Source organism: Brassica napus, chromosome A7, assembly GCF_020379485.1.
Source record: "Brassica napus cultivar Da-Ae chromosome A7, Da-Ae, whole genome shotgun sequence".
NCBI classification, from domain to species: domain Eukaryota; kingdom Viridiplantae; phylum Streptophyta; class Magnoliopsida; order Brassicales; family Brassicaceae; genus Brassica; species Brassica napus.
Window position 1 is genome coordinate 12,896,463 of NC_063440.1, and position 21,430 is coordinate 12,917,892.

Consider the following 21,430-nt stretch of genomic DNA (forward strand, 5'->3'; position numbering starts at 1 on the left):
TCGTAAACCAAAAACTTAAAAATAATATCAATAATACCGGAAACATATTCGGAATATCCAAATATACCTAATAAACACATACTCCCTCCGTTTTTAATATAAGTCGTTTTATAGCTATGCACGTAGATTAAGAAAATCATTAATTTCTTATATTTTCTAAACAAAAACATCATTAATTATTTACTTACCCACAATTCAACCAATAGAAAAATAGAAGATATATTACCATTGGTCATACAACATTAATTATTAATAAATTTTACATAGAAAACTGAAAACGACATATAATTTGGAACAAAAAAGTTTCTCTAAAACGACTTATATTAAAAAACGGAAGGAGTATTTATGATCGAGTCTAGGGTTAGGACCCGGACTCAAACAAAGACCTGGAGGTCAAAAAAAACCCAATAGGTTATCTTCTCTGGACCTGAACTAAACCTATAATTTTGGGTCGGTTCGGTTTGTTTTTTTGATCCGGATATAATTCTCATGTCGAAAAGAAACTTACGTAAAAGTGTACATATAAAATTTCAAATAAACTAATTTGTAGATTATATAGCTGTTAAAAATATGTTTTTCGATATAATAAAACTTTGTATTATAATATAATCCAACAACCCCGCGCTTTCCAAGCGCGGGTCAAAATCTAGTTCTTTTATTATAACGGGAAAAACGTCGTGTATCTTATCTTAAGGCACCCAGCTCCGTTAAATATTTGAAAATCAGACGTGGAGATCTAAATCATATGTCTTATTCCTAATATGAAGTTACGATGTGTGATTTATTTACGGGATAAGATCAATACTTTCAATTCATATGTTGAATACTATATTCAGTTGATTTACGAATTGGATTTGTCATTGCTGACGGATTTAAGGTTTAAACAAACAAACAGTGAACCAGTGATGTAGATAGATGTTTGTCATATTTGATAAACAACGAATTTAAAGACTAAAGATTCTCAACTAACTAACACCCATCCCTGAAGTTGCGGTTCTAGGTTTATGGACTCATAAACGGGCTTGAGCCTCCAAAACTAATCCAATTTTTATCGGCATTTATAACTGTTAACACTAATGCTTCATACTCAAAAGACCCACCAAACAAAATTTAAAACAGGGGTATCATAGCCAGTAGGGATGGGCAATCGGCGTCCAATAAAGTTTCGGTTCGGGTTCATTCGGGTATTGGATTAATGAATTGCAACTCCATTCGGATATTATAAAAGTCTGGATCAGATTATGTTCGGGTTTAGTAGGGTTTGGCTCAGATTTAGTAACATTTCCAAGATCCGGTTAAACCCAAAATAGTTTCGGTTTTGGATATTAATTTGGTCATCGGTCTCAAAAACATTAATATTTACTTGATTAAATTCAATATATCCAATAAATTTGTGTACGTAGCTTCCTTAAACTACATTGTTATGTTTCAAAATAACTTTAAAAGACTCGTGTATCAACCATTTGAGACTCTCCCTTGAATGCATGACAACATCAGACATATCACTACAACAAATATAGGTATTCATAGCAGATTAAGATAGCACAATTTTCCTAACTGCTATGGAAAGGTATTTGGAAGTCTGCCTCGCAAAGTTATAGCACTTTACTTATGCTATGCCGAAAATTCGGTAAAGTGAAAAAAAAAACTCACTAATCACCCAAGTTTTTAGAATAAGCGCCAACACTTAGTGAAAAAAATGGATTTAGGCGGTATGTTTTAAGAACATATACTTTTCATAGCATTAAAAAAAAAAGAAAGGGATCGGATTTACTTACCTCGTTCTCTCCGTCTTCCCTTTCTTCTCCACCTCCATCGAGCTCAAAGCTCTATCCACCATCTCCGACTCGTTTCTCCATCTTCCCTTCCTCTCTACATCCTCTCTCCACCATCTACGACTCCATCGCCCACCAACCCTTCCTCCCCACATCATCTCTCCACCATCTCCGCCGCGTTTTCTCCATCTTCCATTCCTCTCCACAACCTCTCTCCACCATCTCCGCCTCGATCTCTCATCTTTCACCATCCGTAATCTCGTCGCTCATCCTAACAGAGTATACAATTGGATTCAGCCATCATCATCTCCAATTTCAAATCCGAGACTCTAATTTAAGAGTGAGGTCTTAAATTCAATTGATCCAAGTTGTGCATGTATATAGGTCTTAGTTTTGATTGATTGAAGTTGTGAAAGTAAATAGGTGTTAGATTCGATTGATTCAAGTTCTGATTAATTTCATTGTTATCGGTTCATATTTGTTTCCATTCATCAGTTCTTTTTTTGTTTTGCAGGTGCGGGTTCGTGACTTCACAAGCTTGCGTCTTCTATATTCTGTCGAGGTTAGACACATCGATCACTTATTCACATTATCTAATAGTTTGTATACTTTTGTAGACATTTATCTAGTTGTTTGCGGTTTAGACATTGAAGCAAAATTTATATTGTCATTGTTGCTTGAACCATGTACACTTTTTGGAATTTTGGCAAGGGTCCTAATAATGTTGGACAAGTCGTGGGTTCATATAAGTAGGTATGTACATTTCCCTAAGTGTTCAGGTTATAGAATTCCAAAAATTCGCGTCATAACTTTTTTTTTTCATGAACTTAAGAGTTGATTCTGCATACGAGAGAGCTGCCCGAGCTTTTGTCAATGGTGTTACTGATAAGTTAGGAGTTAATGGGAAGATTGTATGTCCATGCGCCCGATGTCGTAATCTGTATCGCCATACAAGTGAGGAGGTTGTCTCTCATTTGGTTATAAATGGAATGGATGATGCTTACAAGGTACGGACGGATTGGTTTCACCATGGAGATGGTAGCTCTGTTGATGTAGTGGATGTTAAAGATAGATGCTGGAATGCTGAGATTCTTAGTTTATATGAAGCTGCAAACTTTGTAGATGAGGATTTAGCCAACCGGGGTTCACAGTTACGTGAGTCAGTTGAGGGTGAGGACAGGAAAGAAGATGAGTTTTTAGCAAAACTTGCAGAGGCTGAAACCCCCTTGTATCCGACGTGTTCTAGTCATAGCAAGCTATCAGCTGTAGTTTCTTTGTTTAGGATTAAGTCTCAGAATGGGTGGTCAGACAAGAGCTTTGATGACTTGCTGCAAACATTGCCAAATATGTTACCTGAAGACAATGTGCTGCACACATCAACTTATGATGTCAAGAAGTTTTTGAAAACTTTTGATATGGGATATCTAAAGATTCATGCTTGTGTTAACGACTGCTGCTTATTTAGAAAGAAGCTGAAGACGGCTGAGAGTTGCCCAACATGTAAAGCGTCTAGATGGAAGACCAACATGCATACTGGTGAAATCAAGAAGGGTGTTCCACAGAAGGTTTTGAGATATTTTCCGGTGATACCTCGTCTGAAAAGGATGTTCAGATCGGAGAAACTTGCAATGGATTTACGATGGCATTTCAATAACAAGAGCACAGATGGGAAACTCCGACATCCAGTAGACTCTGTTACTTGGCAGTCAATGAATGACAAGTATCCGTCGTTTGCAGCGGAGGAGAGGAATTTGCGACTTGGGCTTTCAACAGACTTGGTGGTCCGGTTCATTTCCGATGGATGTATCCATTTGAAAGGTATGTTCTCCACTGAAAAAATTATTAATCTTCCTAATGGACTTACTAATCAAATTCTATGTTCTTTTAAAACAGGTATATGAAAGTCTTGAAAGACTATGTCAGAAACACAGCAAGACCAGAGGGGTGTATAGCTGAGTCTTATCTTGCGGATGAGTGCATGAAGTTCTGCTCGGCTTTCTTGACTACTACAACAAATGTGCAAGAAAAAGAGGACAGAAACACTGAGTATGAGAGTAAGTCCATCCTCGAAGGTCGTCCTATATCAGCCGCCCGCTCATTCCAATTTTCAGAAGCAGAGTTGAAAATAGCTCATCTTGCTGTAATACAGAACACGGCCATGGTGGATCCATATGTTGAGTAAGTTTCTCTTAGTATATATAAAAGTATTGATTGTGACTTTTATAAGATTTCAGTGTTGAGGTTTGCTTTTTCCATTTGCAAGTGCTCATTTACAACATCTACAAGACTCGAATAGTAGATGTCAAAGGGATGCAACATATTTATGGCGTATGCACACTGAAAAATTTGCAGCGTGGCTAAAGCAACAGGTCTGCTAGTACTGTATATGTTTCAATTCGATTTTATACCATGTTGTGTAGCTAACAATTTTTAATGGAATAAATTTTAGATATCTATTGATTCACCTGATGAGGAAGACACTCTGAAGTGGCTGGCTTATGGTCCTCGTAGTATAGCCAGATCTTACACAGGCTACATTGTGAATGGGCTACGATTTCACACAAATGTGGTGCATAGGCTAAGTCAGAATAGTGGTGTTTACTATGAAGCAACAGCAATGTGTAGATCTAGTGCAAAGGACACAGCTCAGGTGGTCGACGTTGTATCCTACTATGGGAGAGTAGTTGATATTATATTACTAGACTACAATGGCTTCTACGTCCCAATATTCAGGTGTGAGTGGGCAGTTAAAGGTAACGGTGTGAAGGTAGAGGATGGCTTTACGCTGGTTAATTTTAATCACAGCCACATATCCTTTGCAAAGGATCCATTCATTTTAGCATCTCAAGCGAGACAAATATTTTACTCAAGGGACACTGATGAATCGAGTTGGTATGTAGTTATGAAGGGTCCATGTAGAAGATACAGTGATGAGAAACCTGAAGATGGACATGCAGATGTAGGACCATTGCCTTCGGATATAGATATGTGTCTGGAAGACATATCAGATGAGGCTGAGAATGTCAGAGATGATTGTGAAGGAATATACGTTTGACATATCAGATGAGTCTGAGAATGTCAGAGATGATTGTGAAGGAATATACGTTTTTTTTTGGGTTTTCCATGACATTCTAGTTGGTTACTTTCCAATGCAATATATGATTGATTTCACTGATTACCTATATTTATTTCTGTTTGCATATAGTGTTGAGTTGGTTTGACATTTGATTAATTTTTTTGAGTTTCCCTTTAGTTTGTTGCAGGAAAGCCATGGCTAAAGGAAAAAGGGGATCAAAGAAAAGGAAGATGATTGTGCACGATGATGAGCCTGAATTTATCCGCACCATATATACTAAAGAAACGCAAGATGAGAAGCAGATAGAGGGATCACAGCCTGAAGACACACAGCCGGAAGTGCAGCCTTGGGACACACAGCCGGAATTGCAAGAGGCTCTTGCTAAAATGAATAGTCGAGTAAGTGTTTCTGAGCAACTCTCCTGTGATTTTTTTTTTCTTATTAAAGAACACAAACCTTATTTATTTTTCTAATTACAGAGGCCAAAATCGGAAGAGGGTGAGAATTCAGCACCAAGAGTAAGTACTTGTGCAAATCGGATTCATGCTCAACTAACTTGAACGGAATGTAACTGTTGTGTTGATTAATCTTTGTAGAGTGTGACGAATAATTGGACACCACAGCCTAAGTGTATCCTATATGATTGGTGTGACAAGGAATGCAAAGTAGCCGAGGGTCGTTTTCTGTCATCGGATGAAATGGAGTTTGTTAACAATGTGCCATTGGGCCCTAATTCAGTTAAGGTGGTAGTTGAGACGGCTATTGAAGTAGATGCATTTCTTTGGAGACCGGCGCCAAAAATTTACACTATTGGTCAGGCTGTAGGAGAAACAGTTGCGTGGCCTCAAGATTCTCTTCTTGTTCTTGACGAGGAGATCGATCCAGATCACATTCTTGGTAAAGTAAGGTTTTCAGTCCTCATCTCACTTTGGTGTCTAAGTTTCTGTTTTCTAAAATCTAGTAATGTATTTCACGTGTTGAATTTATTGTTTTGACAGAGCCCTGAGACAGTAGAGAAGAACAACTGCAAACTTCTACATTGGTTAACACAGGATGAAGAAACAGTTGCTGAAGGTCGTTGGGAGAGTCGTGATCCCAAAGCCTTGGTGGATGGCCTTCCTCTTGGACCAAATGCTGTGAAAGTATATGTAGATGCGGTGACGTTACCTCAGACTTTTCTTTGGAGGCCAACAGAAAAACACTCAACCCTCGGTGATTGTTTGAAGTCGTATGTAGCATGGCCTCTCAGCAGAGTTTCATTCGACAGTTTAAACTCTGAGTCACCAGCTACAGAATCTCCTATTACGCAGTCACAAGTACACACTCCACCGGCTCCTGCTAAGATTTCAAAACCAGTGGCACAAACTCCTTCAAGCTCTCGGAAGGTAAGTAGTAGTGTAGGTTGTGTTGATATATCTAATAAAGTTGGTAATGCTTTCATATGTGTTACACTAATGGACATCATTCTCATACACAGATTGTGAAAGAAGGTCAGAAGTGCAAACTGCTCGACATTACCGGTCAGAAAGTTGTTGTTGCAGAAGGACGCTGGTCTTCAAACAACCCAGAACAGTTAGTGCATTTTGTTCCTTTGGGAAAAAATGCAGTTCGTGTGTGGGTTGATGTAGTCAAGGTGGATGATGCCATGGTTTGGAGGCCTACATCTGCAATCGAGTGTATGGAGGATGCTATTGGTACCACTATAGCATGGCCTGAAGACAAGGTTGTCATCGTGTGAGGATGAATAAGAACGTATGGTCTTCTATTTTCATTGCTTTAGAACTTATGAACTTATGGTACTTAGTGCAAATGACACTTGTGTTCTTACTTTTGAACTTAATTATGATATGGTATTTCTATTATGAAATTTCAGACTTTGTTTACTTCTTTTTGAGCATTTTGTGTATTTATAGTGAACCATTTATTGGGCGAAATAGCATATTTTAATGGGCGAAATAGCATATAAAATAAGTTATGATACACTCACTTGATATCACGAAAAAAATGCTATAAATCATATGAACATAACTCAATACCACTGCTGCAACACATCATAAAGTAGCACCAATGTAAAGCTACTACAACGTAATTGATGGCTACAGAATATAGCTATTTTACAAAAATATATAGCAACATAAAAAAGTTATTACATAATTTAGAACAGCACAAAATAATAGCTATTAATAGGTTTAATACAGCAGATAAATATAGCTGTTATACAATTACCTATAGCATAAATTGTGTGTAATAAATAACCGTAACACAGCGAAAACATAACGCTATTAAAGGCTACTCTACGATAGCGTCATCCGAAAACGCTATCGTATATAGGGACTCTATTATAGCGGTCGTTTTCATAGCATTTGTAAAACCGCTATGGATACCATATAATAGCGTTATCCGTATGCTATTAAAAGCCATATTTGTTGTAGTGTATCATGACATACTGAATCCTTATACGAACGAGAATCATACATAATAAAATCTAAACAAATGAAAATTAACAACTAGCAGCTCTATAAGGGTAAGAAACACTATTTAAACTTTAAAATAAGACATCATTTTTTAAAATATAAAAGCAAACATATTCATAATTGAGCTTCAAATGCAATTGTCAAAACATAAAAACATCAATATTGACTAAATACCAAAATATATATTAAACTAAGTATTTGAGTTAGTTATTCATGTACTAGATAATTATTTTATGTACACAATAACATCTTAGTGTATTTTGGATATATATTAGAGATTGAGATCAGGTTCGGTACGAGTTCTTTTTAGAATTTTAAAATTTTCCGGTTTTTCGGATATCTATTTGGATTCGGATTTGGTTCGGGTAGAGAGCCAGATTCATTCGGTATTTATATCGGGTTTGGATAAGTTCAGATTCATTTTTATGGGATCGGTTTCGGATTTTTGGATTCTATTTATTGGCCTAGACCTACTTGTCAGTCTAAATCTACGGTTAAGACACCGGTATTCAACAACATCAAACATAGAAAATGAAAACCTAGGAAGAGGAACCATTGGCTATCAGAGAACCAGAGAGTCGTCGCCAAACCACCATTATTAACACGAGAAAAGAGTTTCGTCAAGATCAAGACATGGTTATTATGTCTTCCCAAGAGAAAGTTCTTTAAATCGCCATCTCTAAGCAGCCCCGGCCAAAACATTTAAAAATTACTTAAGGCCTTAAGCTAATATAAAAAATATATAAGAAATAAAAATTTGTAAAGTATAATTAAAAAAGCAGTGTATGTGTCCTAATCAACTGTTTATGTAGTCTACCCTTTTGGCCGGGCATGTCTTCAAGCAGGAGATTTGAAGGAAGTTTCTTGAAATCGTCATCTATGAGCAGAAGATTTGGTATAGCGGTTGCTTACTTGACACTAAAGTCTCTTCTTGTATAAAGAGAGTATAGATCTGTCTGGTCCCAAAAACTTTCCTAATTAAGATCATCAGATCAGAGACTAGGATTCATCTTATAAGATCTAAGATGGACGAAACAGCTATCAACAAAGTAATAGTAAACCACAAGGAACCGGTGGTTCCAATATTTGAAGAAATTGACAATCCTTTAATTGAATTGGATTGATTCATCCTTATGTGAGGATTAAGTATTTTTGTTTTGTTGAATATGTTTTTGGTAAATTTATTTTTATATGTATGCATTTGCAATAGTCTGGACTGAATACATTATACAGCTAAAGGAAAAATTGCCATGTCTTTTAATAATATCTGAAAGAAAACGTAGCGTTTTGGAGTCATGAAAGTCTTCTTTCTCTTGGTAGACAAACAAAAATCTATTTTGATGTCTTATCCAAATCCAACCAATGAGCATGCAGATATAAATTGCAATACTACAACTCTATCTTCTATTTGTGTCTACCAAGTCTTTGTTCCTTGCTTTTACGCATTCTTGGATTAGCTATGACACATTCACTCTCTCCTCTCCTACCGGCTGCTCACGCCGGTAGCCCCTCCTCTCCATCACCGAGGTCACAACCGCAGACTCCTCCCATCATCCTTCAAGTTCCACCAATTAATCGCAGGTAATCGATTATGTTAATCATAATCTTTATGGAATATATTATAGTTTTCCTTTAATTATACAATGTGAAATTGGTAACATAATCATGTATTAATAATAATTATCGACTATCTATGCAGGGATATTGTGGTGGGATTAGGCAGTGCGCTATGGAGTTGGGACGCCCTGAACGGTAAGGACGAGGCAATGGCGGCAGCAAGACGGCCGCCTCCACCACCAGCAGTTGAGAAGAAAGATCCGAATGTGAGTGGAGTTCAGGCTAAGGTATTAGCGAGTAAGAAGCGTAAAGAGGCAATGAAGGCCTCCATGGCTAAACTTAGAGAGAGAGGCAAATCTGTTGTTGATGAAGAAAAACCATCTTCATCTTCTCCTTCTGCTACTGTTGTTGTTAAAGATGAGCCAACTCCTCCTTCTGCTGCTCCCGTTGTTGTTGAAGCTGAACAAACTCCTTCTTCTGCTTCTGATCAATAGTATCCAAGCAAAATGGTCTAAACCTTTCTATTTATCTTCTCTACCAAATTTTATCCTATCATGTTAATTCACGCTACTGTACTTTAATTTATTATTTTGGTGACTATGTGCACTACAAGAAAACATCGGGATACTGAGGGAAAAAATCGTCGGTATGTCGTCGGAATAACGCTATTCCGAGGACATACCGACGAAAAAAGTCCTCGGAAATAACTCCTCGGAAATTCATAATTCCTCGGAATTCCGTCGGAATTTTCCGACGGAATTCCGAGGAAACAAAATTCCGAGGATACTCCGAGGACACGAAGTTCGTCGGAAGGTTCCTCGGAAAATACCGAGGGAATTCCGATGGTCCAATCCTCGGAAGTTTCGACGAAATATTCCTTGGAATGTTTATCGGAAAATTCCGAGGAACTTTTTCCCTCAGAAAATTCCGAGGAACTTAAAGTTCGTCGGAATTTTCCGAGGGGAGAAAGTTCCTCGGAATTTTCCGAGGAACTCCATTCCCTCGGAATTTTGAAAAAATTTATTTTTTTAAAAAATTTATTTTTTAAAAAAATTAATTTTATTTTTAAAAATTAAAATTTTTAAAATTTAAAATTAAAATTGAATAAAACATAAAATAAAACATAGTAGATAATATTCAAATTTAAATAAAACATTCAGAGTTTTTGGAAAAAAAAAAAAACTACGGGTCTTGAATGTTCGGGAACGTCTCGTTCGGGTACATCCTCTTCATCATCTCCATCATCTGCTCGTTCAGCCTCTTCTGGGTCTCATAGCCCGCCTGTTGAGCTGCCATCTGAGTCTCCAACGCAGATATCCGATCATCCTTGTCCTTCAGCTGAGCCGTAAGAACTTCTGGATCAACATACGCATGTGGTGCAGAAGAAGGAGCAGCCGACCGGGAGCGACGACCCAAACCGACCAAACGTCCCTTTTTCTTTGGAACCGACTGAAATATAAATAACCAAGTTTAGATAATTTAAATTGATGATAAAATAAAAATCAAGAAATAATTAAATTGAACTTTTAAAAAAAAAAACTTACCGATTCAACGATTTCGTTGATTCGAACCCGAGACAAGTTGGTCGAGGCCGTCGAATCGTCATCATCGGTTTGAAGCTGAGACACTTCGTCATACACCTGAGTTTGGACCAGGTCGACCACGTCCCTCACAAGACCATCATCAATCTGGCCGGTCTTCTTGTTGGTATACGCCCTTTTCATAAGGGCGAGATCATCAACTGGGTGGCCTTCATTTTCTTCCGCCTTGAAAAAAAATAAATTAGACAAACATTAGAAATTTGAAAATGCAAAAAAATAAAATTCTGAAACTTAAATAATTGAAGAAAAAGCGGTTGAGCTTACCATGCGATCCGCCAGAGTGGCAATAGATTGAGCACCCAAGTTATGCTTGTAGATGCCCTTTCCTTTACGGTCGCTCCTGCGGTTGTTGGAGTTGGTGGAAGAAGTTTCTTTCGTCTCTTCTTTATCCCAATGCGCACACAACTCCTTCCAGACCGTGTCGTTCATCGACTTTGGGACCTTTTAATTTAAAAAAAAAAGTTTAATAATTTTAAAAATAGTTTAATAAATTAAAAATTGTTAATAAATTAAAAACTACCTTGTTTACTTCCCACTTCTTCTTCCACTCGTACATCTGCTTCCCATAGTTGTCCATAACTTTATGGACAAAATGGTGATAGATAGAGAGCGTATCATCGGCATTCCAGTTGAATTCTTGCTGAAATAGTTTAAAAATAGTTTTTAAGCACAAAAATATAATAGTTTAATAATTACAAAAATCGTCGTTTTAATAAATAAAAAATAGTTTAATAATTAAAAAAATAATTTAATAATTACAAAAATAAGTTTTAATAATATTTAAAATGTCTAATAAATATAGAAATTAGTTTAATAATTACAAAAATAAGTTTTAATAATATTTAAAATGTCTAATAAATATAGAAAATAGTTTAATAATTACAAAAAATAGTTTTAATAATATAAAAAATATAATTTAAAAATTAGAATACTTACCGCAAACTGCTGAAACCACAGATGCTGCTTCTCGACAGGGAAGTGAGTGAAAGTCGGATGTCCGCTGTCGAGGGCCGAGTACATCATACGGTTGATCCATGCGCTGATCCCATTCCCGGATCGGTTGAACCTAATAAAAAAATAAATTATTAATAAAAAAATAGTTTAAATAAAAAATAGTTTAAAAAATAAAAGTTTAAATTACCATGTTTGACCATGTCCATGTGGATACTCAGTGAGATAGGGAAGATGGTCACGACCGGGCTGTCGAACCAACTCCGCAACCCTCATCACTCCCAGAGGACCGGGTGCAGCAGCGGGACCAGGAGCGGGTGCAGCAGCGGGAGCGGGAGCAGCAGGAGCGAGTAATGGAGAGGGAGATGTATGGTATGAGCTGTGGGGCGAAACGGAATCCTGAACATGGCTGGAAGAACCCCGAGACTGGCTCCCCATACCACCCCGGCTACGACGCTGGCGAGGCCGGATCTGATCATCATTAGACCTGTAAATTAAAAAAAAACATATTTAAAAATTAGTTCTAATAATTTTAATTAAAAAAAACAGTTTAAATAAAAAAAGTTTTAATAAATAAAAAATAGTTTAAAAATTTTAAAAATAGTTTAAATAAATCCCAAAAACATAATAATTACGAAAAATAGTTTTAAAAATGTTTAAAATGTTAAATAATTACAAAAATAGTTTTCATAATATTAAAAATGTTTAATAAATATAGAAATTTATATTTTACATATAAAATACAAAAAAAATGTTTTTAAATATTATATAAATGATTTTTAATCTTAAAAAAAGTTTTATAGATTTTAAAAATGTTTAATAAATATATAAATGAATTTAAAATGCAAAAAATAGATTTTATATACAAAAAACGTTTTCAATATATATATATAATTTCAAATTCGATTTTTATAACCACAAAATTAATAAAAACTCTAAAAAAAAAATTCAAATCAAGTGAAATACATAATCAAACTCGATTTTACACAAATCTACCATTCACCCTAACAAAATCTATAAATCTCATTCCAAAATCATCAAATCTACTTAAAAACCATACAAATCTAACCTAAAAGAGTGGGATAGGGTTCTTACATGATTATGGGGGAGGATTAGGGGAGATTCGCCGGAAAAACGCGAGAGAGAACGGTGGAGTCGCCGGAAATCGCGAGAGGAGAGGCTCAGCGGCGCGGAGAGAAAGAGAGAAATGGGGAAGAAGATCGGGCTCGCCCTAATATTATGAGGCGTCCGACGGAAACTATCCGTCGGAATTTCCTCGGAAATATTTAATATTTCCGTCGGAATTTCCTCGGAATTCTTTGATTCAATTTTCCCGAAATATTTGGCGGCTTGGTTTACCCGGTTAAATGAAAATATTCCGACGAACAATGATTCCTCGGAATACCCTCGGTAATCTCCGAGGAATTTCTGAGGAACCAGGGTTTGGGGTTTTAAAACATCGATTATTTTCGCCGTATTTCATTTCTTATACAATTATAATGCATACCATTGAGGATTCTTTGTATAGATGATCATAAACCATGAAATAACACAATTTCAAAAATAATTGTAAGTATTCCCTTTACCATTTATTAAAGTGTATAAGTGTTTCTCTTATGTTGTGTGGTTTTCGTTCATGCAATCGTAAAAGTGTTTGTTATTGGATAAAACACCAAAGTTCATAGTTCCAAACATCATAATCTGGTTATGACACTTAATGAAGGTTATATACGTGTTATTCAATCCGTAAAACGTTGTTTTCGATTTAAAACCCCCAGTTCCTCGGAATTTCCTCGGAATATACCGAGGAGATTCCGAGGAAATCCTTATGTTCGTCAGCATTTCCTCGGAATATACCGAGGAGATTCCGAGGAAAAAGAATCTATAATCAAATCCCCATCTCCTCGGAATTTCCTCGGAATTTTCCGAGGAAATGCCGACGAACATAAAGAGTTCCTCGGAATTTCCTCGGAATTTTCCGAGGGAATTCCGAGGAACTTGGGGTTTTCAATCGAGAAGATCTATTCCGAGGAAATTCCGAGGAAAAACCTATCTGTCCTCGGAATTTTCCTTTAAAAAAAAAAAAAAAAAAGGTCGTTGCTAGTCTGTTTCCGAGTCGTCATCACCAGATGAATCTGAATCTGGATCTTGGTGAAACTCTCCAATCACTGGTTCATCCTCTACGTGAACGGCGGCTTCTTTTCCGAAGTCAGTTAAATCGACTACAAGGCCAACTCCACCTAAATCTTCTGCTGCACTTAAGTTGCCGGATGTGCTTGGTTGTAGTGGGTCTTCCAGCTCAGAACTTCCCTGAACTCGGCCTCTCGGGTTGAGTCTTGTAACAGTAACCCATGGATCATCTCTGTTCCTTACCCGGGGGTACTTGATATAACAAACCTGATCGGCCTGAGAAGCAAGAATGAAAGGATCATAATATTGCAGCTTCCGTCTTGAATTTACTGATGTAACACCAAATGCATCTGTTCTCACACCTCGATCTGGAGTGTTGTCGTGCCAGTCACAATAGAAAACAGTACAGCGCAATCCAACCATGCCCAAATACTTGATTTCCAAAATCTCATTTATGTGTCCGTAGTATACATCATCTCCTGATGCAGAACAAACACCAGCATCGTAAGTCGTACTCGAACGTCTCCTCTTCTGAGTTGTGAATGCATATCCTCGAGTACAAAATCTCGGATATGACTTCACAACAAAGTTTGGTCCAACGACCATCTCGCGTATCCAATCGTCAAATGTTTCACCTCTGGCCAAACCATCACTCACATAAGTAAACATCCATCCACCAAATTCTCTCTGCTTCATTTCTTCTAGTTCGTCCTCTGTGGCGTATCTATATTCTAACCGCTTTTCTGCCATGAAAATCCTTTCATATTGAAGAACATCTTCGCAGTTGGTGAGTAAATATGTTTGCAAATGACTGCGCTCCTGATCAGTAAGTCGACGGTCCTTTGGTTTTCCGCTAAGTCGTCCAACGTCTGTGAAAATGTCTGGAACCTTCCAATGATATGTTGCCCGTTCGCCTCTATCATCATGCCGAGCAGGTCTTCTGTTTTTGGTCTGAACTTCTGCTGGAAAGTAGTACTCGGCAAAGTTTGAAGTTTCTTCATTGATCATCTGTGCGACTATAGACCCTTCCACCCTACTTAAATTTTTCACCATCTTCTTCAAATGGAACATATACCGCTCATACAGATACATCCATCTATACTGCACAGGACCACCAAGTTCCAATTCTCTTACCAGGTGAATAACAAGATGCTCCATAACATCAAAAAATGAGGGAGGAAATATCTTCTCAAGGTTGCACTGAATCACAGCTATGTTAGTCTTCAAATTTTCAATACCTTCAAGAGTCACTGATCTTGTGCATAAATCGCGGAAGAAACCACTTATCCCTGCAATTGCTTCATGAACATTTCGTGGTAATAGTTCCTTGAAGGCAAACGGAAGGAGACGCTGCATCATTACATGGCAATCATGGCTTTTCAAGCCAGTAAACTTTCCTTCCTTTCTGTCGATACAGTTACGCAAATTAGATGCGTAACCGTCTGGAAATTCCACATCGTTTGAAATCCAATCAAAGAACGCATCCTTTCCCGCTGCATCAAGTCGGTATATGGGAAAAGGAGCCCTACCACTCTCATCAACATGAAGTTCTGAACGAGCACATATATCGACTAAATCCAGTCTTGACTTCAAATTATCCTTTGTTTTACCTTGAACATTAAGGATCGTGTTCATGAGATTGTCAAAAAAGTTCTTCTCGATATGCATGACATCTAAATTATGCCTTAGTAGATGATCCTCCCAGTATGGCAGATCCCAAAAAATACTTTTTTTGTGCCAGTTATGTAGGTTTCCAACACCATCTACCGGAAAATGCTCATGTCCACCGACGTCTGGCGTCCTTTCTGCACCAAAATCTCTAAGTTGTGTCTTCAAATCTTTCCCACGAATTTCCGGAGGTGGACTGTCAAACACCCTCTTGTTCTTCGTAAACAAATTCCTACTTCTACGATATGGATGATCTGGTGGTAGAAATCTCCTGTGACAGTCAAACCAACACGTTTTCCTTCCGTGTTTTAGTTGGAAAGCATCAGTGTTATCTTGACAATATGGACATGATAGCCTTCCATGCGTTGTCCATCCAGATAACATACCATATGCTGGAAAATCACTTATTGTCCACATTAGTACTGCCCGCATTTGAAAGTTTTCTTTATACGAAACATCGTATGTTTCAGCACCTTGAGTCCATAGTTGTTGCAACTCATATATTAGTGGCTGAAGAAACACATCAAGTGATCTCTTAGGATGCTCTGGTCCGGGAACGAGAATCGAGAGAAACAAAAACTCTCGTCGCAAGCACAAGTTTGGGGGTAGGTTGTATGGTGTAAGAATGACTGGCCATAGAGAATACTGTCTTCCACTCTTGCCAAACGGGCTGAAACCATCAGTACATAATCCAAGGTAGACATTTCTTCTCTCATACGCAAAGTCGGGATACTTTGATTGGAAATGCTTCCACGCTTTTGCATCTGAAGGATGTCTGATCTCACCATCTGTTGAGTGCTCCGCATGCCATCTCATTGGTTGCGCTGTGCGTTCAGACAGATACAGCCTCTGCAACCTTTCCGTCAAAGGCAAATACCACATCCTTTTATATGGTACTGGAACTCTTCCACTCGTATCTTTATAACGAGGCTTCCCACAAAATTTGCATGAAACCCGCTGTTCATCCGCCCTCCAATAAATCATGCAGTTGTCTCTGCATACATCTATTACCTGATACGATAAACCAAGACCAGCTACGAGTTTCTGAACCTCGTAGTATGAGCCAGGAGCTACATTATCTTCGGGTAGAATACCTTTTACATAATCAGCAATCGCATCCACACAGTCTTCAGCCAAATTATAATCCGTCTTAATGCCCATCAATCTTGTAGCAGATGATAAAGCTGAATGACCATCTCTGCAACCTTCGTACAATGGTTGCTTTCCAGCATCCAACATATCATAAAATCTCCTAGCTTCGGCATTGGGTAAATCTTCCCCTCTAAAATGATCATTTACCATCTGCTCAGTACCTACACCGTAATCTACATCCGTTCTAATTGGATCTTCTAATCTAACCGCTGGCTGAGGTTCGCTAGTACTACCAAGTTCATAATCAGTTTCTCCATGATGATACCAAATTTTGTAACTTCGTGTAAACCCACTCAAATATAAATGAGTCCAAACATCCCATTCTTTAATAACTTTTTTATTTTTACAATTAGAGCAAGGACATCTTAACATACCTGTTTTTGCTTCCGGTTGTCGGTGAACTAACCCCATGAATTCGGTTATACCTTGTTGGTATTCTTCCGTAAGCAATCTCGTGTTCGGATCCAAATGAGGTCGATCGATCCAAGAACGAAAATAATTTGAAGAAGACATGTTTTTTATGAATCAAATTCGTGTGTAAAGAAAGTGAGAGGGAGGATGAAGATATGGTGTGAATGAAGAGGAAGAGGGGTGCTTGTATTTATAGTTGAAATCCTGCCGACGGTCCGAAGAAATTCCGACGGAATTCCGATGCAAACGGCTAGTTCGTCGGAATTTCCTCGGAATTTTTAAAATCCCCCCAACGGCTCTCCAACGGCTCTCTAACGTTTATAATATTTCCTCGGAATTCATCGGTTTTTTCCGAGGAATACTAGTTTCCTCGGTATTCCGTCGGAATATTCCGACGAAATGAATTTTCCTCGGAATTCCGTCGGAATATTCCGACGGAATTCCGAGGAAGAAAAATTTTGTGTTTCCTCGGAATTGCCTCGGAAATGCCTCGGTATATTCCGAGGAATTCATTTTCCGTCGGAACGTCCGTCAGAATACCGCTGTTTTCTTGTAGTGGTGGTACCAGATCCATCAGTAATTTAGTTCTGAAATCATCACAGATTTGATAAAAATGAAATATCTGTCAAAGAAAGTACATGGTTCAACAAGTTAATCGATCGGATAGGTCTTGAAGGCGTCATCCTTGTTGGAGACACCAACAAGAAGGTCTGCCACACCCCAACCTTGAAACACGGTACTCATACACTTAAACTAGACTTCATCTCGATAATAATGTAGCTGTGAAATATCACACTGTGACCGCGTCAAATGGCTTCGATAATCATGGCCTGGATGTTTCCAGTGCACTCCACCGTATGTTGTCTCTGGGATCATTTGTCAAAAGTCACGCTTTCTAGAAGTTATTCTTCTTCACGTCTCCCATTCCCAGCTTCTTGAATCGTTCCTTGGCTGGCCTTGTAATCCTCTTCTTGTACTTGTAAAGAGTGGAAGGTCTTTGGGCCACAAGAGTATCAGAAATCATAGAGAAGCAGGAACAAACCTGAGTTGTGTAAACCATGTGTGATGACAAAGAAAGACCCTCAAGCTTTTGCTGTGAAATATACGCATGTAGCAAAATCTTGGCATTGGCCTCCTCCAGAGTTTCAATGAACAGAATCGGGACACAATCCAACACTTTTGCCAGTTCCATCTTCTCATCTTGTCGAACAGACACATACTCAGGATACAATCCAAAATAGCTTTCCAATTTTATTTTAATTACATACTAGATATTGACAAAGCGCGGGATTTGTTTTCTGTTAAGTTAACATATCAAAACATGTATATTACGATTGTATTAGGAAATAAAATTGTAAGATGTGTAATTATGTTTCAAGATTCATAGTAGACAAAACTGTTCATATATTTGACTTAAGGCCTGGTGTAACCGCAACGGGTTATGGTTGCGGTTGGACGGATGGTTGCGGTTTTACGCGATTTTCAGGAACTTTATACGATTGGTACTACGGTTAGAACTTGGTGCTTTTAACAATATTTACATTTTATATAATTATAAAAATATTAAACATGATAATATTACAATAAATATAAAAATTATATTTATAAAATTATATTTTTTATTTTGTATAAAATTATAGAAAATATTTTTGTTTTAATAATTTATAATATAAATTAAAATATAATAGATATATTTTTAGTATTCTATTATTTCAATTTTAAATTTTTATTTTTATTGTTGTATTTATATTTTTTGAAAAGAAGAAAAAAAATTTAACTTCCCGCAACCGCCTGCAAACGATAGCTCAAACCAATTTTTGAATTTAAGAGGTTTAGAACAGCTTGAAGCTGTTAAGAGCGGTTTGAATGATTATTGCAAAACACCAACAACCGCTAACAACCGTAAAAGTTATGTTTACAGATGGTAGCGGGGAAATCAGTCATGCTCTTAATGACAACATAAATCTCTAGTTTAACAGTATAGATTTTATATCGTTAACTAAAACACAAAATAAATTATGATTTCTATACCTTTCGAATTTTAAACTATGCATAAATATAATCTTACACATATAATATTTATGTGTAACTTAGAAACACAGTATGATTATTATTATTTTGCTAGAAATAGAATAACATGGTTTTTTATCTTAACCATTAAATTTTAAAATAATAAGTTGTAATGTTTTTAATAGAGATATTTTACAATGTTTATAATTTTCAGTTCAATTAATTTAATTTGTTATAAAATTTAGACTGGACTTAATAATGGGCAAACTAAATATTTATTTTAATTTTGAATAAAACTATCAAAATATGCTGTATTTTGAATACAAATTGTTTATCAAAGCCCGTATTTTCTAAATTGGCCCAAGCCCAGTCGATTGTTTGGTTCAGTTTTCAACAGAGCTCCTTTTTCTGTTTTCATGTTTCAAAAAACTTTTCGGTATCACCCAAAAAAGTAAACTCAAATGGCGATTGAAGCAGAAGATACAATTGATAGATAGTTGGCTCCAAGGTTTGCTCATTTCTTGTATTTTCTCCGTCGTTGATAGATAGTTGGCATCCTAGATTCTACGTAACCAATTTCTTCTTTTATTAATTTCTTTTGCGTGTCATGTCCGATGGCTTAAAAGGAATGGATCCGTTGAAATCGAAGCCGATCTGAGGCATTCACAGAACATATTGGTGAGGTCGTTCGATTTAGTATTCAACTAAGAAAAATCTCAAAAGGTGTGGGTTCAGATTGCCAGTAAATCGTTTCATTCTATTTTTTTTAATCTTTTTTTTCTCTTGCAAGGATCTATGAAGATAATATTATGTGTCTTAATTTTAAAAATATGAATTTTCTGTTAAAATATATTTTTTCCTTTAAATCTAGTTTTTATTTTCCGGTCAATTGGCTTTTCTATAATTTTAATCAATTATTTTAGAAACCTATTATCCCAAAATATTAATTATTATTAACAGTTAGTTTGTATAATATTTAAATAGCTAATATAAATATTTTAGTGACTTAAAATTTAGTAATTAATAAATTAAATTAATCCTAATCTATACTATTAAATATTACATCCATATTCATTTGTTTGGGGCTCTTTAATTTTAAATTTAAAAATATGGGTTCAAGGCTTCAAGCCCGTTAAATTAACCGACAAAATATATTTATTTATTTTTTAAGGATAGTTTCGACAAAAAAACAAAATAATTTATCTCTCACCTGTCCGTTCCTCCTTCCCAAAGAGAAGAAGATGGCGATCTCCAACAGGATCCTGATCATCCGATCTTTAATGGTAAATCCTCAGTTACATTAGTTTCTCTTATTAATCTGTCACATATATCTCGTCCCCTTTGAAAGTGTTTTACGAAGAACAAACATAAATCAGATCTAACCTTTTTTAATCTCTTTTGCATGTTGGATCTGATGACTTTCTTGGTTATTCCGATGAGCTGGAAACATGTTACGATGCCTTATTAATAAATAAGTTTTTATTGAAAGTTTAAGCCGTACAAACAAATATGGTCACCAACACTCAAAAGGTATACAATCTATACAATTAATACGTTTGTTAAAATTGTAGAAACTTAAACAATATATAATTATTTTAAATATGTAAAATATAATAATTTAAAAAAAAATATTCTTATTTTCTAGATAAAAAGTATTTCTTATCTTAATTATCCCAAGATTTTATTATTTAACAGTTACTTTGTATAATAGTTAAATAGTTGATATAAATCAAAAAGTTAATTTAATATTTATATATTAATAAAATAAATTAATCTGTGCCATAAAATAAATAGAGTCTTCCATTCGCCAACATTGCATTCATCACCCAAAGACTTCAAATAGTTCTTCCTACATGTAGCTTATATTTTTATCCATCGAAGAACATTTATTTTACCACAGATGTTAGTCCATGATCTCACGAAAAAATCAAAAAACATGTTAACATTTCTAAGTATTTACCTTTTTGTCTACAAATATTATTTCTTAAGTCTCACCAAACCTGGGATTGGATGGTTTCCAGGTATGCACCACTTTGGCGCTTGGATAAGCCACACCGTTTTCTATGGTTTAATATCATCAAGGTAAACAGTTTTTTTTGCTAGGAAGACATTATATGAACAAGAATAGAAAACAGTGTGTTTGCTTTGAGGCTAGATGGCCAATATATATAGGAAACGTAAAGGCTGAGGGTTTAGGATATTCCTATTCAATTTAGTTAGAAAATATAGGCAGTTAGTTTAGGAAAATATCATAGCTTGAGAATCTAGTTTTTTCAAGTTATGGAAAATTATATTTTAGTTGGAAAATTAAAGATTTGAAAAAAGATTAGCAACAACAATATTGATATGTTCAAGATATGGAACTATAACGATTGGTTGGTTGGGTATCTATAGTTTAGTATTTTCGATATAGGTTTGGTTTAAAATGTTGCGCCTTTTTTGGTTATTGATCTGGAAAAAATATTTGCAACTACAATATACTGCACAGTTGTTAATCCCGTTTAATTCTCAAAATTTGGGGATTTGTTATTCATTTTTTTAATATACCGGCATTTAAACCCAATAGTTATCCCTACATATGACTGACATTTTGTAAAAAATAATAATTTAATTAATAAAAGAAAC

The 21,430-nt window shown here is 36.1% G+C and overlaps 4 protein-coding genes and 1 long non-coding RNA gene across 5 annotated transcripts; 4 read left to right on the forward strand and 1 right to left on the reverse strand.

The window, feature by feature from the left end:
- The first annotated feature begins 1,562 nt into the window (after window positions 1-1,562).
- On the forward strand, window positions 1,563-3,609 carry LOC125576138. The gene is made up of 6 exons (XM_048735519.1): window positions 1,563-1,570; window positions 1,692-2,120; window positions 2,290-2,337; window positions 2,487-2,528; window positions 2,608-3,495; window positions 3,594-3,609. The coding sequence occupies exons 1-6, from the start codon at window positions 1,563-1,565 to the stop codon at window positions 3,607-3,609; spliced, it is 1,431 nt and encodes a 476-aa protein (XP_048591476.1).
- Window positions 2,963-5,046, forward strand: LOC125576520. Its single transcript, XM_048736776.1, has 3 exons — window positions 2,963-3,953; window positions 4,039-4,144; window positions 4,225-5,046. Exons 1-3 carry the CDS (start codon window positions 3,673-3,675, stop codon window positions 4,828-4,830), a joined length of 993 nt encoding a protein of 330 aa, XP_048592733.1. The 5' UTR covers window positions 2,963-3,672; the 3' UTR covers window positions 4,831-5,046.
- Window positions 5,047-5,322: 276 nt separating this feature from the next.
- On the forward strand, window positions 5,323-6,737 carry LOC125576521. Its single transcript, XM_048736777.1, has 4 exons — window positions 5,323-5,369; window positions 5,448-5,753; window positions 5,850-6,236; window positions 6,329-6,737. Exons 2-4 carry the CDS (start codon window positions 5,550-5,552, stop codon window positions 6,587-6,589), a joined length of 852 nt encoding a protein of 283 aa, XP_048592734.1. The 5' UTR covers window positions 5,323-5,369; window positions 5,448-5,549; the 3' UTR covers window positions 6,590-6,737.
- Window positions 6,738-8,648: 1,911 nt separating this feature from the next.
- On the forward strand, window positions 8,649-9,482 carry BNAANNG40570D. The gene is made up of 2 exons (XM_013797946.1): window positions 8,649-8,906; window positions 9,025-9,482. Exons 1-2 carry the CDS (start codon window positions 8,785-8,787, stop codon window positions 9,374-9,376), a joined length of 474 nt encoding a protein of 157 aa, XP_013653400.1. The 5' UTR covers window positions 8,649-8,784; the 3' UTR covers window positions 9,377-9,482.
- Window positions 9,483-20,095: 10,613 nt separating this feature from the next.
- LOC125576522 lies at window positions 20,096-20,892 on the reverse strand. The gene is made up of 2 exons (XR_007314933.1): window positions 20,189-20,892; window positions 20,096-20,144 (listed from the first exon to the last, which is right to left on the reverse strand). It is a non-coding gene; the product is annotated as an uncharacterized LOC125576522 (long non-coding RNA).
- Between the last annotated feature and the right edge of the window lie 538 nt (window positions 20,893-21,430).

What these genes read in the sequence shown, in the direction of transcription:
- LOC125576138 (XM_048735519.1), top strand. An exon ending in GACTCTAATTTAAGAGTGAG is followed by an intron (nt 2,121 to 2,289) that starts GTCTTAAATTCA and finishes TTTGTTTTGCAG; the next exon opens with GTGCGGGTTCGTGACTTCAC. An exon ending in TCGTGGGTTCATATAAGTAG is followed by an intron (nt 2,529 to 2,607) that starts GTATGTACATTT and finishes CATGAACTTAAG; the next exon opens with AGTTGATTCTGCATACGAGA.
- LOC125576520 (XM_048736776.1), top strand. Translation starts at nt 3,673, where the DNA reads ATGAAAGTCTTGAAAGACTATGTCAGAAACACAGCAAGACCAGAGGGG. An exon ending in ATGGTGGATCCATATGTTGA is followed by an intron (nt 3,954 to 4,038) that starts GTAAGTTTCTCT and finishes TCCATTTGCAAG; the next exon opens with TGCTCATTTACAACATCTAC. An exon ending in CAGCGTGGCTAAAGCAACAG is followed by an intron (nt 4,145 to 4,224) that starts GTCTGCTAGTAC and finishes AATAAATTTTAG; the next exon opens with ATATCTATTGATTCACCTGA.
- BNAANNG40570D (XM_013797946.1), top strand. Translation starts at nt 8,785, where the DNA reads ATGACACATTCACTCTCTCCTCTCCTACCGGCTGCTCACGCCGGTAGC. An exon ending in GTTCCACCAATTAATCGCAG is followed by an intron (nt 8,907 to 9,024) that starts GTAATCGATTAT and finishes CTATCTATGCAG; the next exon opens with GGATATTGTGGTGGGATTAG.
- LOC125576521 (XM_048736777.1), top strand. Translation starts at nt 5,550, where the DNA reads ATGGAGTTTGTTAACAATGTGCCATTGGGCCCTAATTCAGTTAAGGTG. An exon ending in CAGATCACATTCTTGGTAAA is followed by an intron (nt 5,754 to 5,849) that starts GTAAGGTTTTCA and finishes TTGTTTTGACAG; the next exon opens with AGCCCTGAGACAGTAGAGAA. An exon ending in CTCCTTCAAGCTCTCGGAAG is followed by an intron (nt 6,237 to 6,328) that starts GTAAGTAGTAGT and finishes TCTCATACACAG; the next exon opens with ATTGTGAAAGAAGGTCAGAA.